This window comes from Aotus nancymaae, unplaced genomic scaffold, assembly GCF_030222135.1.
Source record: "Aotus nancymaae isolate 86718 unplaced genomic scaffold, 86718_ANA_hifiasm-v0.15.2.pri h1tg000029l, whole genome shotgun sequence".
In the NCBI taxonomy this organism is placed as follows: Eukaryota; Metazoa; Chordata; class Mammalia; order Primates; family Aotidae; genus Aotus; species Aotus nancymaae.
The window spans coordinates 42,575,344-42,589,870 of record NW_026988442.1 but is presented as its reverse complement, the minus strand read 5'-3'; the positions used below and the strand labels follow the sequence as shown (position 1 = coordinate 42,589,870).

The 14,527-nt window shown below is 64.5% G+C and overlaps 3 protein-coding genes across 4 annotated transcripts in view; 1 reads left to right on the top strand and 2 right to left on the bottom strand.

The window, feature by feature from the left end:
* Positions 1-89: 89 nt before the first annotated feature.
* ARFRP1 (ADP ribosylation factor related protein 1) lies at positions 90-7,625 on the top strand. 2 transcript variants are annotated; one of them, XM_021672484.2, is made up of 8 exons: positions 90-134; positions 774-871; positions 1,102-1,189; positions 1,397-1,479; positions 4,873-4,954; positions 5,176-5,246; positions 6,501-6,601; positions 6,669-7,625. In XM_021672484.2, exons 2-8 carry the CDS (start codon positions 779-781, stop codon positions 6,754-6,756), a joined length of 606 nt encoding a protein of 201 aa, XP_021528159.1. In that variant the 5' UTR covers positions 90-134; positions 774-778; the 3' UTR covers positions 6,757-7,625. The 2 variants fall into 2 exon arrangements, with proteins under 2 accessions (XP_021528159.1, XP_021528160.1); XM_021672485.2 differs by having other exon boundaries at positions 114-134; positions 778-871.
* A 789-nt stretch (positions 7,626-8,414) lies between these two features.
* TNFRSF6B (TNF receptor superfamily member 6b) lies at positions 8,415-11,187 on the bottom strand. The gene is made up of 5 exons (XM_012440488.2): positions 11,001-11,187; positions 10,343-10,484; positions 9,727-10,158; positions 9,396-9,590; positions 8,415-8,774 (listed from the first exon to the last, which is right to left on the bottom strand). The coding sequence occupies exons 2-5, from the start codon at positions 10,350-10,352 to the stop codon at positions 8,491-8,493; spliced, it is 921 nt and encodes a 306-aa protein (XP_012295911.2). The 5' UTR covers positions 10,353-10,484; positions 11,001-11,187; the 3' UTR covers positions 8,415-8,490.
* RTEL1 (regulator of telomere elongation helicase 1) overlaps positions 10,624-14,527 on the bottom strand; it is a 36,656-nt gene continuing 32,752 nt past the window's right edge. Inside the window, exons 29-35 of the mRNA XM_064382598.1 lie at positions 13,605-13,803; positions 13,376-13,516; positions 12,390-12,506; positions 11,879-12,112; positions 11,638-11,793; positions 11,206-11,531; positions 10,624-11,077 (exon numbers count right to left, since the gene is read on the bottom strand). Coding sequence (XP_064238668.1) covers positions 10,997-11,077; positions 11,206-11,531; positions 11,638-11,793; positions 11,879-12,112; positions 12,390-12,506; positions 13,376-13,516; positions 13,605-13,803 — 1,254 coding nt within the window. The 3' untranslated portion in view covers positions 10,624-10,996. The remainder of the gene's footprint in view (positions 11,078-11,205; positions 11,532-11,637; positions 11,794-11,878; positions 12,113-12,389; positions 12,507-13,375; positions 13,517-13,604; positions 13,804-14,527) is intronic.

Sequence of the window (14,527 nt, the reverse complement as noted above, 5' to 3'; positions counted from 1 at the left end):
AGCGCAGAGGCCGCCGGGAAGCGGAGCGCAGAGGCCGCCGGGACTCGATTCAGCTCCTGCCCGCGTCCGGTCAGGCGCCGCGCGGGGTCGGTGCGGGGTCAGCAGCGGCGGCTTAGAGGCCGCGGCGGACGCGGGTAGGTCGCAGGCCGTGTGGCGGGGCCCGAGGCCCGAGGGGCGGCCCTGGACTCGAGGTCGGGACGCGGGTGTGACAGGAACCAGCTCTGGCCGCTCGTCGGCGAGCCTCGAACCTGGCGGCCCCGTCCGCAGCTCCTCCTCCGCGGGAGTCCGTCCCCGCCCGCCGCGCGCTGCCCGCGGGTCCGCTCCCCACAGGCCGTTCCCGTTTTAAGAAACGGGGTGATGGGGCGCCCCCGCCGGCGCCTGCAGGGGCTCCTGGCTGCTACCGGGTGGGGCGCGCGGCCGAACGCCCGAGGGCGCTGTGCCCAGGCGGGGCTGCAGCAAGTGCGTTCCCCGTTCCGCGCGCGTGAAGCGTGGGAGCGACGCCGGGGGGCGGCGGGGGCGCAGCCGAGCTCGCCGTGAGCACTGGCAGGGCGGTCCCGCGGGCAGGGAGGCGCCGGGGCCGGGGCGACGGAGGGTGGCTGATCTGGGGAGTTTCCCAGAGGGATGGCGTGGAAGAGAGATGAGGAGTCGGGAGCGGCCCCGGGTTCTAGTCCTGGGCGGTCAGGTGGACGTGCGGCAGCACTGACCGCCGTGGAGAAACGGGGCGGGTGGGAGGTGCGTTCCGGCTGCACAGTGACGTCTGTCGGGGCGTCCAGGCAGGATGTACACGCTGCTGTCCGGCCTGTACAAGTACATGTTTCAGAAGGACGAGTACTGCATCCTGATCCTGGGCCTGGACAATGCCGGGAAGACGGTGAGTGCCCCCCCCACGGCCTGGTGCCCGCTGCGTGCCCACCACCCAGACAGAACCCAGATTCCGCTTGAGAAGGCAGGGCAGTCACCGCCAGCTTCTTGAAGAGCGGAATGTTGCTCTGTTTCTGTTTTTTGTCTTTTAAGGAGCAGGCCTGAGTAAGGATATTTGGGAAAAGGACTTGGGAAACCACGTAGTCCCTATTTGATGTGCCTGCCTCCCTCTCTCCTCAGACCTTCCTGGAACAGTCGAAAACCCGGTTTAACAAGAACTACAAGGGGATGAGTCTGTCCAAAATCACCACCACCGTGGGTCTCAACAGTAAGGGTCTGAATAGCGGGGCTGTGGGTTTGGGGCGAGGGTGCTGTGATGTTCACAGGCCATCTGGCCAGTGGCCAGAGCCGTGTTAGCCCCTCTCAAGTCCCCTCTGAGTGGCCCCAGAGTGGTTGCTCCATCCCCCAAGAGAGCTGGGACTTGGTGTGTCAGGGACCAAGGTTGCAAGCCCTGCCTGTTCCCCCCCCTCCCCAGTCGGCACTGTGGATGTGGGAAAGGCTCGCCTCATGTTCTGGGACTTAGGAGGCCAGGAAGAGCTTCAGTCTTTGTGGGACAAGGTAAGACTCCCTGGCCAGCACCACCCCCACCCCAGCCCTCCAGTCCATTTCTTTCCAGAGTGCACCCTTTGGTCTCTTCCTCAGCACCTTTCATCACCCACTTTGTGGGTAATGTGGTTCGTTACTCAGCGTGTCAGCTGAGCATGTCGAAATTGGGCGTTTCTGAGATCCCAGTGTGGCGTCCCTCCTCAGCCTGGGCTGAGCACTGACTCCAGCGCTGAGCAGGACAGAGCCTTGCCTTCCTCAGGGGCTCCCTGCCTGAGGCTGGCACAGTGGGCTTGGGGCGCCCAGTGCCTTGGCTGCCGTCTCTAGAGCTGAGTGCCCAGGTCCTGATCTCCTTTTTGATCCCAGTCCCCCTTTTCTAGGCCCCACCAGTGTCCCCTCCTGCCCTGACTTCTAGCCAAGAGGGCATTTCTCCCATGGCCAAGTGACCTTTGATAGATCCTCTAGGGCCATGTAAGTCAGGACAAGCTGAGTCATGGCCTGCGTGTCCAGTGTGCAGCGCGCTTGTGGGGGTGACACGGGTGAGGATGCTCTCGCCACAGGCTCGTGTCTCAGGCACAGACCCTGAGACAGAGGTTGAGGTACAGGATGCACATTGGGGATTGGCACTAGGAAGGCGGTGGGGACAAGGAGAGGTCCACTCAGGCGGCAGGATCTGTGGAGCTGTGGTTGCCCCAGCAGGGAGACCTGGAGGCAAGCTGGCCGTTCTGTGCCACGTGGGGCCATGGCTGGGACTTCACACCACAGCCTGTGGGCTGCCCTGGGCAGGTGTGACCTGGCAACATGGCTCTTTGCAGTCAGAGTGGGTTCCACAGAAACCTAAAACGAGGCCATCTGCAGGTGCAGTGTTTCCAACATGAAGCAAGACTACAGTGGGGCCGCGGCCACAGCTCTGCGTGGACCACCTTCCACATTGGGGAGTGGTTCCTCCAGGGTCCCGAGGGCCTCTCTTGAGGGGAAGCTGGAGGAGGGAGGCTTACAGGGGCCACTATAGCCCACCCTTGCAGCTGATCTTGGGGCTGCGTTCTTCCTTGAGTGCCCCCCCAGTGCACTTCTGCTGGGGTGTGACCTCCTGGCAGTCTGAGTCCTTCTTCAGACACCATCTCCGTGGGTCCAGTGGGTCCCCAGCTGTGGGACGGCAGCCCAGTCTCCTGCCCACCAGGGTCCCCTAGACACGAGGTGCAGTTCATGCCCTGAAGCAGCTGTGGTCTGTTCTTCAGCGTGTCCGCTGAGCACATGTTGCTCTAGTGGTTGGGACCCCCGACCCTGCTGAGCTCGGAGCCGGGAGGGTCTGCAGCAGAGACCCCCATGGGTCACAGGGAGAGGCCAGAAGGGAGGCTCCTGCTTCCACCTGGTTCCTGTACATTGCATCCTTGTGCAGGTGCAGCGTTGCCAGCATGAAGCAAGCACAGAAAGGGCTCTGACTGGGAGTTGGCCTCATCCTGGGGCTGGACCCTGGGTTAGCGTCCGTGTGTGTGGGTCCTTTGCTGTAATGCCTGTCTCTCAGGCTGGCTGGCACTTTGCAGCTGGGGAGCTCCCATTGCTGCTGGGGAGACAGACTCAGACCCACAGTCCCTCTGATTGCCCCACTGGCGTCAGCTGTGCTGCTCGTGTCTGGCTGGGCCTTTGCCAGTCGTTCCTCCACCCTTCATGAGTGGAGCCCATCCCACTGGGCTTGTACCCCACCCTGTGTGTCCATCGTCCAACTGAGAGGCTCTGGCGGATGCTCTGGGAGGCCTTGAGACGCCCACTCTCGGCCTCCGGTGCCCACTCTGCTGCACACAGGCCTGTCCACGAGCCAGCCTCGGGCCATGATTTCCCACGGAAGCCATCCATGTGAGGACGTGCCCTGGCCTCTGGCGCTTGAGGGCTTGCCTGAGAGAGGCCAGTAGAGCTGCTGCCCGCCTCTGGCCTGCCCCCACTCATCAGCTGGCCAGCCAGGAGCCATGCCTGGACATCTTCCTCTTCCCCCTCGTTGTGGGGTACTCCACAGGGACCACTGCTGTGACGCCTCTGCTGGGCCTGGGGCTTTGGGTCCTGCCTGCACTTGGCCCTGCTGGGCTGTGCACCCTGTGCCTGGCAGGTGTGATGGGCGGCTCTGGCCACGCGGTCCCATGGTCCAGGACCCTGGCTGCACGTGAACCTTCTGCCACCCTGCTTAAAAGCCCCGGGGGCCACACGGCCGTGGGGATTCTCTCACTGGGCTTGCTGCAGCCTCCACGGAGCCAACCCTCCTGCCACAGTGGTCTCCAACTTAGGGTCCGCCTGTAGTGGCCTCTGTGGGACCTGTCTGTAGAGCCCTGGAGGATGCCTGGCCTCGGGCTTCCTTCTCTCTGCTGTGGGAAGTGTAGATGCAGAATCCTGCTCGGGACACATAAGGATTTCGGAGAGTTGGGCTGTGCCTTCTGGGTTCTCACGTTCTCAGTGGGGTGTCTTAACACTGACCGCCAGCTTGTCCTACCTGGTCAGCATCCAGTCCAGGTCTCTGGGCACTTGTGCCTGGGCAGGAGAGCTGGCACAGCCTGGAGGCAAAGTGGCAGATGTGAGCTGTCGTCTGCTGCGCATAGATGGACTCTCCCATTGTTTTCTGATTCGGATAGAGATGGACTCCTCTGGTCCGGGGCTTGGAACTCATGCCTGAGGCCACAGGGTCTGTGCCCCATCTTGCCCAGCAGTGCCACCAGCGAGCCCAGGACTGACCACGCCCAGCCTGCAGAGGTCTGAGCGCAGTGACGCTGGCCCTGGCCTGGCAGGGAGGGCTCGCTTTGCAGATGGTGCTGGTCCGTCCCTCAGTGGCTCCTCAGTGGCGCTGGTCAGGCTTGTCATCCACGTGGCTACACTCCCTCCCTGCCCCACAGGTGCATGCCCCCAAACCCTGTCCCTTTTTTTTTTTTTTTTTGAGATGGGGCCTCATTCTCACCCAGCCTGGAATGCAGTGGCATGATCAGAACTTACTACAGCCTCAACCTCCCAGGCTGAAGCCATCCTCCCACCTCAAACTCTTGAATAGCTGGGACTAAAAGCTTATTTACCATAAACTTGTAGAGAGGAGGTCTCATTGTTGCCCAGGTTGGCCTTGAACTCCTACGCTCAGGTGATCTTCCTCCCAAAGTGTTGGGGTAACAGGTGTGAGCCACCATGTCTGGCCACCTTTTTCTCCGGCCACCGTCAGGTGAAAGGTTGCAGGCAGGTTCTCAGGAGGAGTGCCTGGGGGCATCTCCAGTACAGATCTCCCTGCAGCCCCAGAAGGCATCCCAGAAGGGTCTTGCAGTTGGGGGCTGCCGTCCTGCCCCTTCCTCAAGTGAGCCCTTCACAGTGGCCGTGACATGGGCCTCGCCCTGCTGGCCCTTGGCAGGGTGGGGACTGAGCCCCAACTCCTGCTGTTTGCAGTATTATGCAGAGTGTCACGGTGTCATCTATGTCATTGACTCCACTGATGAGGAGAGGCTGGCAGAGTCCAAGCAGGCGTTCGGTGAGTGTGGCCTGGCTGCTCTGGGAGGGGCGGATGGGCAGCAGGGGCAGATCCAGCTTGGGCATCTCTGCCTGGGGCTGGCCCAGTGACCGGTCAGAAGCGCTCCTGCTCAGTGAGGGGGCGGGAGGGAAGCAGCTGTCTCAGCGTCCACGCCTGTGGGCCCCTGGGCAGTCAGAGGCAGGGTGCTGGGTATGAGGTGTCGCTTCTCCTACCCTCCCCAGAAAAGGTGGTGACCAGTGAGGCGTTGTGCGGTGTCCCCGTCTTGGTGCTGGCCAACAAGCAGGATGTGGAGGTGAGCCCCACCCCGCCTCCTGCGGCAGCTTCCCGAGTCCCCAGGCTCCTGCGGGCGCAGGTGCACCCCCGCAAGGGGAGCAGTGTGTGCACCCGGACACCCCAGCCCCAGCGACTGCCCAGCGGGCACAGAGCCATTCTCAAGGCCCACCCTGCCTCCAGCAGACCCGGGACCTCCAGCTCCCCAGCCTAGTTCCTCTCTCAGTCTGCTGCTGCCAGCCTGGCGGTTCTCCCACCCCAGGGCAGCCGCCCAGAGGCCTGTTCCTGCCATGCAGGGCCCTCTCCCCGGAGGGCAGCCGTGCCTCAGGAGCGCGTGTCCTCAGGAGTGTGTGTCTGAGCTGTGAGGAGGCCCAGGGCCCGCTCCCCTGGAGGATGCTTGTGCCTCAGGAGCGCGTGTCCTCAGGAGCGCATGTCCTCAGGAGCGCGTGTCCTCAGGAGTGTGGTCTGAGCTGTGAGGAGGCCCAGGGCCCACTCCCCTGGAGGATGCTTGTGCCTCAGGAGCGTGTGTCTGAGCTGTCCAGAGACTCAGGTGAAACTTGGAGCTCAGAGAAGTGATGCTGGAGCCTCGGTGGGAGTCAACTCTGACGCTCACCTGTTCTCACCTGGCATCTGTGCCAGCCCCACCCCCAGGGCAGCCGGCCACACTGAGTTTTTGCTGTCCTTAGAGGAGCTTTGCACAGAAGCAGCCTGGCGTCCTGAGGGTCAGGGTGAATCTTCACTTCCCACCTTCTCTTGGCGGGGCTCTGTTGCCCGCTTCTGTAGGGCTGGCCTCCCCGACAATCTCAGCTGACCAGAGGGACACCTGGTACGGGGCGGGGTTCTCTCCTGGGAGGAAAGGGGAGGGGAGGGCTGCTCTTTGAGGATTGGGCAGGTAGCATGACTCCAGACTCCCCCACCCCTCCTTTATCTTCCCCTGCCTGGTTGGCCCCAGGACCTGCCTCCTGCACTGCCCAGGCCTCAGCCCTCGGATCGCCACCTCAGGGCTCAAGGTGTCCCGCGGGGGTGGGGGATGGGAGGGGGCTCCTTGGAGCCGCGGAGGACGTCTAAAGTTTGTCCCAGACAGCAGCAGCTACATGCAGCCTTGGGCTGATCACGGTCCTCACCGCCGTGGCCTCTGTGGGAGACACTGGGACCTGGCGGACTTCTGTTTCCTGGGGTGAAGAGCAGTTGCCCTTCTGAGAGCCCCGGGCCCACCGGCAGGACAGGGCCTCGATGTGGGGTCTGCTCCTTATGGCTTTGGCCTCGCCTCCCCCAGACGTGCCTCTCCATCCCTGACATCAAGACGGCCTTCAGCGACTGCACGGGCAAGATTGGCAGGCGGGACTGCCTGACCCAGGCCTGCTCCGCCCTCACGGGGTGAGTGGGCTGCGCCTTTGGGGGTTTGGGGACCGAGGCCAGCCCCCTCACGGCCCTGTCTTTGCAGCAAGGGGGTGCGCGAGGGCATCGAGTGGATGGTGAAGTGCGTCGTGCGAAACCTACGCCGGCCGCCTCGGCAGAGGGACATCACGTAGGCGCCACCCGCCGCCCGCCTGCCGTGGGGACGCTGGTCCCCTGGTCCCCGGTGCTGTTGGCTCCCGTGCTGCTCGTCTGGGGGGTGGGTTTACTTGGCTTTGGGGTTCTTCTGTTTGCTTTGTTTTCTCGAAGACAAACTTTCCTCTGTGTCTGGAGAAGTGTAGGCCTCCGGAGGCTTCGGTGGGGAGCCAGGCAGCCCAGGCCCTCTGGAGGCCCTTCCACGGGGTGCAGCTGCCACCCTCCTAGGCCCATTCTGGGGGGTCTCAAGGAGACCTAGTTGGGAGTTGGGGCTCCAGTGCTTAGGCTGGCTTGGGCTGCTTGGGGACAGCTCGGTGGGGCCTTTGGGAGATCCTGTAGCTGCCTGTCCAGCCCATAAAGGAGGTCGGTGAGGCCATGGCTGCCCTCTGGCTTCTGCCCCCTGTGACCCGAGAGGTGGTCTGGGGCTGAACTTGCCTTGAGGAAGACCCAGGCTGTGTCCCCAAAGGCCAGTGGGGCTCTGGGTTCAGATGCAGCCTGGGGGCAGGGCTGAGGAGGCCGGCCTGGCTTTACCTCATCTTAACCCTCCTGGAGGGAGCTTACTGATGCAAACAGCTGAGGGGTCCTGCTGGGAGTGGCTGTTTTATGCCCCACACCTGCACATTGGGGAGTGTTTGTGGGGTCCAGAACCCTCCTCCAGCCAGGTGAGGCTGTGCCCTGGGCCTCCCTGGCATGGGCTGGGGGGTTCTCTGTGGGGCCCCGAATCAGTGCTGTGCTGGGCCTGCATCCCGTTTGGGGGTGAGGCTGGTCCTGGGGCCCTCCCTGCACAGCCCCCATGGGGCCTGCCCAGTGCCGCCCAGGGTGAGCGCAAAATAAAGATGGCAAGACTGGCTCTGTCCATCCCTTCCCTCCTGGAGGCCCGAGGCTAAGCTCTTGGCTGTCAGACGCAGTGAGGGTGGCCCTGGGCCGCTGAGGGCAAGTGAGGGGTTCCCCAGGTGGGCCCAGAGCCATGGCCTGTCCCTTCCTGCGGATGTGGGACGTGGGGGGCCTGGGAGGAGCTTCTGGGAAGGGACATGAGTCAGGGTGGGGGTGGCCATGACTCACGGGAGTCAGGCCTGGAAGTCCCCGTGCCCTCTCCAGGGGGGCCTGTTCACGTCCCAAAGGTTTCTTCCCAGGACCTGTGGGAGGGCTGGGCCTCCAGCCACAGGGATGTCTGACCACGCTAGGGAGGGTCGTGTGGCTGAGGCAGGCCCCAGTTGCTCTGGATGTTTCTGGAGGCTTCAGAGCCTACCCTAGAGGGGAAAAGCCTCACTTCCCAGAAGCGCATGGGATGCCTGGGGGTGGTCTCTGGCAGGTCTCTTCTCGGGAAAACCCCTGAGTTGGGAGTGGGAGGAATTCAAAGGGGATGGGGGGGTTAGTGTGGGTCCCCGATGACAGGCCGGCCTGAGCCCTGTCCTGTTCATCCAGCAGGTATGCCCTCCTAGGTCCTGACCCCTGTGAGCTTCGGGGACCCCACCACATGCCACAGCCAGCAGGGAGCAGAGGGGGTGCTGCCCACTGACCGACCCCCGGAAGGGGAAGCCCCGGGCAGCTCAGGCGTCCCCGCTGCCATCCGAGTGGCCACACAACAGGCCATGACCAGTTTTACGGAAAGGCTTTAAGAAACCTCATTTTTTAAGAAAAAAAATTTAAAGCCTCTTTTAGTGCATGTGGGGGCCAAGGCTGTAAAATAAATAAGAGGGGCGAGGGGGCCGGGCTCAGCGTGCAGGGAGGAAACGTTCACGGATGCTCCGCTCCAGCCCGGGCAGCCTGGCCACGCGCAGCGCCCGCAGCAGCCGTGCCAGCAGCGTTCCGTCCCCCACCTCCAGGAGCTCCCTGAGCCGCTGCTGCAGCTTCAGCCGCAAGGCCGCTCGTCCCGCCCTCGGCGTGGGACCCCAGCCCCCGAGGCCCTCCAGGGCCTGCTGCAGCCGCTGCAGCTTCTTGATGGAGATGTCCTGGAAAGTCACGAAGTCGATGACAGCACGCTCGCACTCCTCTGTTCCTGCAGGGGGAGGGGACGCAGGGTCCAGTCATTTTCAGACAAGACACTGGTGGGGGCCTGCCAGATACCTTGCTTTCTGGGCCCCACCCGGCGGGTTTGCAGGAGAGGAAAATCCCTGTGCAGGGAGCCGTGCTGGAGAGGGCGGTGCGAGAAGGTGCAGGAGTGTGGGCTGGGCGGCCATGCAGCAGCTTCAGTCAGAGTCGGAGCGCTCGCTGGAGCAGAGGCCTGGGGGCAGGAGCGGGGCTGGGAGAGGCAACGGGGCCCAGGCAGGGGCTTGGGGCTCCTGGGCCACTGGGATCCCCCGATGGACGTGACCTGTCTTGACCTTAAGGGGGTCACTTGGCCCTGCGACTTCTCAACAATAGTTGCTATTGGGCCTCAGTTTCCCCACATCGGAGCAGGCGGCCACCTTCCTCTGGAGCAGTCGTGGGACTGTGCTGCCCACCTTCCAAGTGCTCCCCAGAGGAGACTGCGGCAGCTTGGATCCTGATCCTCAGCCATCCCTGAGGTGGTAGCCTTGGTGGGGATCTAACGGAGGAACCCTGACCCCTTAAATCTGCCATGGGCCCTTCCCAGAGCCCAGCTGGCGGGTTCTCCGCTCACCTGGCTTGCCCGGCCCACCTGGTGACGTGGTACTGAGGGGGAAGCTGGTGCAGCTGGTGCACAGGGCGTCGTGGGAGGAGGAGCCCGGCACGGTGAGGGCCAGGCCCAGGGCCGTGCAGTTTCGGTGGGGCTGGCACTGCTCTGAGCTGGAGCTGCTGGCTGAGAAGGTGCCTGGGGGGCATGGCTGGCACTGTGTGTTCTGGCTGGGGGTGCCTGTGGCCAGGAGGGGAGAACAGGATCAGGGGAGCTGGTGTCCTTGCTCGGTGCAAGCCTGGGAGCGGCAACCCGACCCGCCACACCTCCGGCTGCCACTCCCTGGAGGGGGACCCTCCCCTCTACCAGCTCTCACCCAGGGCAGTCACGCCGGCGCCGGGCGGACACGGCGTATGCTCCAGGCAGAAACCAGCGTGCGCGAAGAAGCCAGCTTGGCAGCGGCAGACACGGTTGTGGGTGGCTTGGCAGGGCCTCGCCTCCTCCTCTCGCTCCCCGCAGAGGACGTTACAGTAGCGGCAGCGCTCCAGGTAGTTCCAGAACTCCGTGTAGTGGCGTGGTGGACAGGGGTCACACGTCGTGGGGCTGTCTTGGCGGCACGGGCGCTGCACAAAGGTGCCCGGGGGGCACTGGGCGCACACCAGCCACTCTCCCGTCTCTGGGTCTCGCCAGGGGTAGGTGGGTGTTTCTGCTGCTCCTCGCGTGGCCATCACCAGCAGCAGGGTGGGCAGCACCCACGCCGAGCACAGCGGCAACAGGCCTGGCCCCTCCAGTGCCCTCATAGTCCTCACTGGAGCAGGGAGAGTGAGGCTCAGTGCAGACACCGGACCCTGCCGTGCCTGACCAGCATGCCCCCTCCTTCTCCCCAGTCCCCAAGCCCGTCCTGCTGCAGCCCTATATGGTTGTAGAGGGCGGGGCCGGCCCCGTCATGCCCCATGGGAACCCCTCCCTCCCCAGGCAGCCCCCTCACCCACCTGGCGCCATCCCTGCCCAGACAGGGGCCTCACCAGCCAGGGAACCACCCTCCTCAGCACCTGGGGCAGCTCCTGACCCAGAAGCCAGGCCAGATGGCCCGGGGTGGTGTTGGGTCCCTCCGAAGTTGCAGCTTGGCTGCAGCTGTGAGGACAAGCGCAGGGCTGAGCCCGCAGCGGAGAAAGTACAGAGGGCGGGCTGGGAGGCACCTTTGCCAACTCCCTGTTCCTCCGTGCACCCTCAAATCCCTCCACCAACCACCGGCCACGAAAACACCATCCTGGGCACTGCCAGCAGTTTTATTAGAGAGCCCTGTCCCAATTAAAGGTGGACACATGCCCACAGGGGTCTCCTTCCTGGTCAGGGGCTCAGCTGGGACACCCCGTGGGTACCACTCACAGGCTAGGAGCCAGGGAAAGTTCTGGGGAATCACTTTCCCAGAAACCCACCCCAGACCCCAAGGTAGCTCAGAGCTTCTCAGAGGCAAGTCCAGATCCGGCCCCACTGCAGGGACCAACATGGACCCCTGCCGGGCGCCTGCAACAGGCCAGGCAGGCATGGGTGGGCCTATTCTGTTAGGTGGGTTCTTGGCCCACCAGAGCTGGACAAGCAGGTCATCAAGCTGCATCGGGCGTGCTGAGGGCCTCCACGGGCACTCACTGGGGCTCCGGCCAGAAGACCTGCATGATGCTCTGCCTCCTGCAGGCGGTGTGGCAGGCTGGGCACGTTCTAGTGGCCTGTGGAGACAACCAGCCTACTGGACATGCCAGCCGGGCACCATCCCCAGGCCAAGGGCCTGCCCTCTCCCCTTCATCCCGCCACCTGAGGCCACACTCAGCACGGACTGCAGCAGTCGGGCACCAACCTGAAGGTGCCGTTGCCAGCAGGCCTGGCAGCGCTGGAAGTCACAGGCAGGGCACCGGAAGGGCACCACGTCCTCCGCCCTGCAGCCCCGACACACACAGCCCGCTGAGAGGGGCCCTCCTCCCGGAGCTCCCGCGGCCTGCTGCCCAGCGAGGCCTCTCCCATGAGGCTCACCCCACTCAGATGCTGCAGGCCTGTGGGGAGGTCTGGAGGACTGGCTGGGCCCTGCTGCCGAACCGTCCGCCTCCACGGCCCCCGCTGGCCTCTGTCTAAGGAAGGACGAGATCTTGCTCTGCGTCTTCCCGGCCTTCGCTGGCCATGAGGGGCCTGGAGGCAAAGAAGTCAGTCTGAGGGGTGCCTGGGGCTTTGCTACTCACTCCCAGGGTGGCATGGGGTTGGGACGCTGTCAGGAGCAGCCAGGCAGGCACCCCACCTGGTCGGTGAGTCCCGTGAGTGAGCACAGGAGGCGTGGCAAGGCTCTCCTCCTGGGGTCCCGGCAGCTCTGTACCCCCACGGGGCCAGCCAGTCAGGTCTGTGCACGTCTGTAAGAAGTGCCGCTTGTGGTGTGGACGCACGAACATGCTGAACCCTGCAGGGGACTTCGCTCAGACCCCGCACAGCCCCACCCCGCCCTCCACCCTCTGCGCCACCAGCTGCACCCTGGGACCACTTGCTCTGCAGCAGGGGGAAGTCCTCAGGCCTCTCGGTGGTCAGGGCGGCCAGCACGGCCAGCAGCTTGTCCAGGTCGTCGTCCTGCTTGTAGGCTCTCAGCGCTGCCAGGAGCTGGCTACAGCCTGCAGACCCCAGGGCCTGGCGGGCATCTGCCAGGTAGGCGCTCACATCGCGCTGGCCCTGCTTCCCTCCTCTGCGTGCTCCAGATCCCCGCTGTGGGTGGCTGCCAGGGTCCCCTGGTGTGGGAGTAGCACGGCTCAGTGGCATTGGGGCAGAGGGCTGAGAGCCCCACCACCCTGCCTGCCCTTCCTCTCAGGAATTCTTCGATTGCTGCTCAGGATGATCTTGGGGTGCGGAACCGGGAGCAGCCCCCACCAGGAGACGGCTCACCACAGCGGGAGCACCACCAGTAGCTCCAGTTCAAAGGCTCTGAGGCCACATCAGGTGTGAGCCTCGCCAAGCACTGAGGGCCCCATGAACTCGCAGGCTGCACGTGGCTCAGGAGCCAGCTACCTTCGGCGGGCGGCCTGGGGGTCAGGTGGGGCCCGCCCTGGTTCAGGCGCTCTTTGGGGTCCAGCTGCTGGGCCGCAGCCTTGGACAGGGTCAGCTTGGGATCCGGTGCCATCCTTCCTGATGAAGAGATGCAGAGCCACAAAGCTGGTCCCAAGCATCTGGAAAGTTCCCCGGGGTAGGGGGCAGGGTTGGCTGGGGGGGCCTGGCCTCACCCTCTTCAGACCAGGGAGGGGAAACCCAGACAGGCACACACACAGGTGCCAGGGGCAGCGGAGGAGACACCATCCTGCTGGACCGGGGCTGGAGCAGCGGCGGCCAGACCAAAGCCCCGCTCAGGAGCTTAGAGCCTCAGGGTGGGTAAGGTGTGAGGAGACCCCAGTGAGCACCAAGTCCAGAAGGGGTCTGGGGTCTTCCCAAAAAGCTGGGCTCCCCGCTGGGGTGAACCCTGCACTAGGAGAACTCTGTGGGGCTGTTCATGAACAAGCATGAACACGGATGCTCCCACCCCTAGAGGCTTGGACTCCACCCCAGGCAGGGGCAGGAGTAGGGTGGACAGGGGTCTGGGGTTCTAGGACCCTGGCGTGTGCAGTTGACTCCCTGGGGCCATGCCTGGGGGGCGGGGGCTATAGGAGGGACAAGGCCATGTGGGGGTTGGACAGGGCGGTGCATGGGGGGTCAGGGGCTGTGGGAAGGGCAGGGCTGTGCATGGGGGGGCAGGGGAAGTGCGTGGGGGTTGGACAGGGCGGTGCATGGGGGGTCGGGGGCTGTGGGAGGGGCAGGGCTGTGCATGGTGGGGGCAGGGGAAGTGCGTGGGGGTTGGACAGGGCGATGCATGGAGTTGCACAGGGTCTCCCCAACAAATGCTGCTGCTGCTGCTGCTGGAGGTGGCCCCCATCACTCCCACACGGGAACAGAGGCACCCCAGGACCGCAGTACCACCCTGCCTTCCTCACAGGAGACTGAAGGTCGCATAGGAGCCCACTCACCAGCGGGGTCCGGGGCTGGCTGTGCCCGCTGCCTGCAGGGGATGCTGTGCTCAGGCCGATAGCCACAGCCCCGTCCTGTCAGCTGGACACAAACCTCCTCAAACTGCCACTTGTGGTGGGGCCGCACAAACTGGTACAAACCTGTGAAGGAAGCGTCTGTCCCATCAGCCCCGCCATGCACAGCAGCAGCACTGCCCTCAGGGTGGGCGGCCCCTGCAGGCCAGGGCACCTTGGAGCAGGCTGTGCTTCTTGGGGTCCTCGGCAAAGAGGGGGCGGAGACGGGCCACCAGGGCGGCGAAGTCATCAGAGCCCTTGTAGTCCTGCAGGGCCTGGGTGAAAGTGGCAAAGTTGGCCTGGCTCAGCTCCTGCTTCACGGCCACCATGAAGAGCTTGGCCCTGTCCACCTGTGCACCAGCCACGGGCTCCTCCTGCAGGACAGAGGCCCGAGGCTCCGTCAGGGTCAGCCTCACTCTCCCACCTGGGGCTGCAGAGCCTTCCCTGGAGCACTGAGGGCTCCCTGGGACAGTGATGGCGGGGGGCGGGGCTCGGGCTGCTGCCCGAGAGGCTGGCTGGGTGGGCATAGGGAGGGGCTTCGGGAAGAAGGCCTGGTGCTGGGTGGGGCTGGGCCTGTCTCGGATCACACAGTCAGAGGCTGGCAGGGGACTGAGAGCAGCGAATGGGCAGAGAAGATGGGCTCTCCCTCCAGCTGGGGGTTCCGCAGGGCCCATCTCCCTGCTCCCTCAAGCCCCCTGCCCCACAGCGGATGCAGCTGAGGCTCCCAGGACGGGAGCTCATAGGAAGGGGCTTCCCAATGTGCAGTGCCCATCTCTGCACACCCCAAGGCAGGGGCGGCCCAGGGACTCCCCACCCAGGCCCCTCAGCAGCCACCACTTCCTGATGGCACCACCCAGTTCTTCCCAGAAGCCAAGGGACAGGGACAAAGGCTGCCGCACTTGGGGCTTTCCAGCAGGCAGGGGGCTTCCTGGCTCTGGCTGTAACTCAGTTCTTTCATCCCAGGCTGGGAATGGGCTGCGCCCTCACATGGGGCAGGTGCCCGTACACACTGAAGGGAAATGCCAGAGCCAAGCCTGCCCAAAGGTGGGGCCTGATTCCAGCTGGGAAGGCAGGAAACCGCACACTTGAGCCCCTGGC

Excerpts from the sequence above, each read along its gene's own strand:
- ARFRP1 (XM_021672484.2), top strand. The coding sequence starts at position 779 with ATGTACACGCTGCTGTCCGGCCTGTACAAGTACATGTTTCAGAAGGAC. Across the intron at positions 872-1,101 it reads TGGACAATGCCGGGAAGACG|ACCTTCCTGGAACAGTCGAA; the intron begins GTGAGTGCCCCC and ends CTCTCTCCTCAG. Across the intron at positions 4,955-5,175 it reads AGAGTCCAAGCAGGCGTTCG|AAAAGGTGGTGACCAGTGAG; the intron begins GTGAGTGTGGCC and ends TACCCTCCCCAG.
- TNFRSF6B (XM_012440488.2), bottom strand. Across the intron at positions 9,591-9,726 it reads CGCCGGCGTGACTGCCCTGG|GCACCCCCAGCCAGAACACA; the intron begins GTGAGAGCTGGT and ends TCCTGGCCACAG. Across the intron at positions 8,775-9,395 it reads CCTCAGTACCACGTCACCAG|GAACAGAGGAGTGCGAGCGT; the intron begins GTGGGCCGGGCA and ends CTCCCCCTGCAG.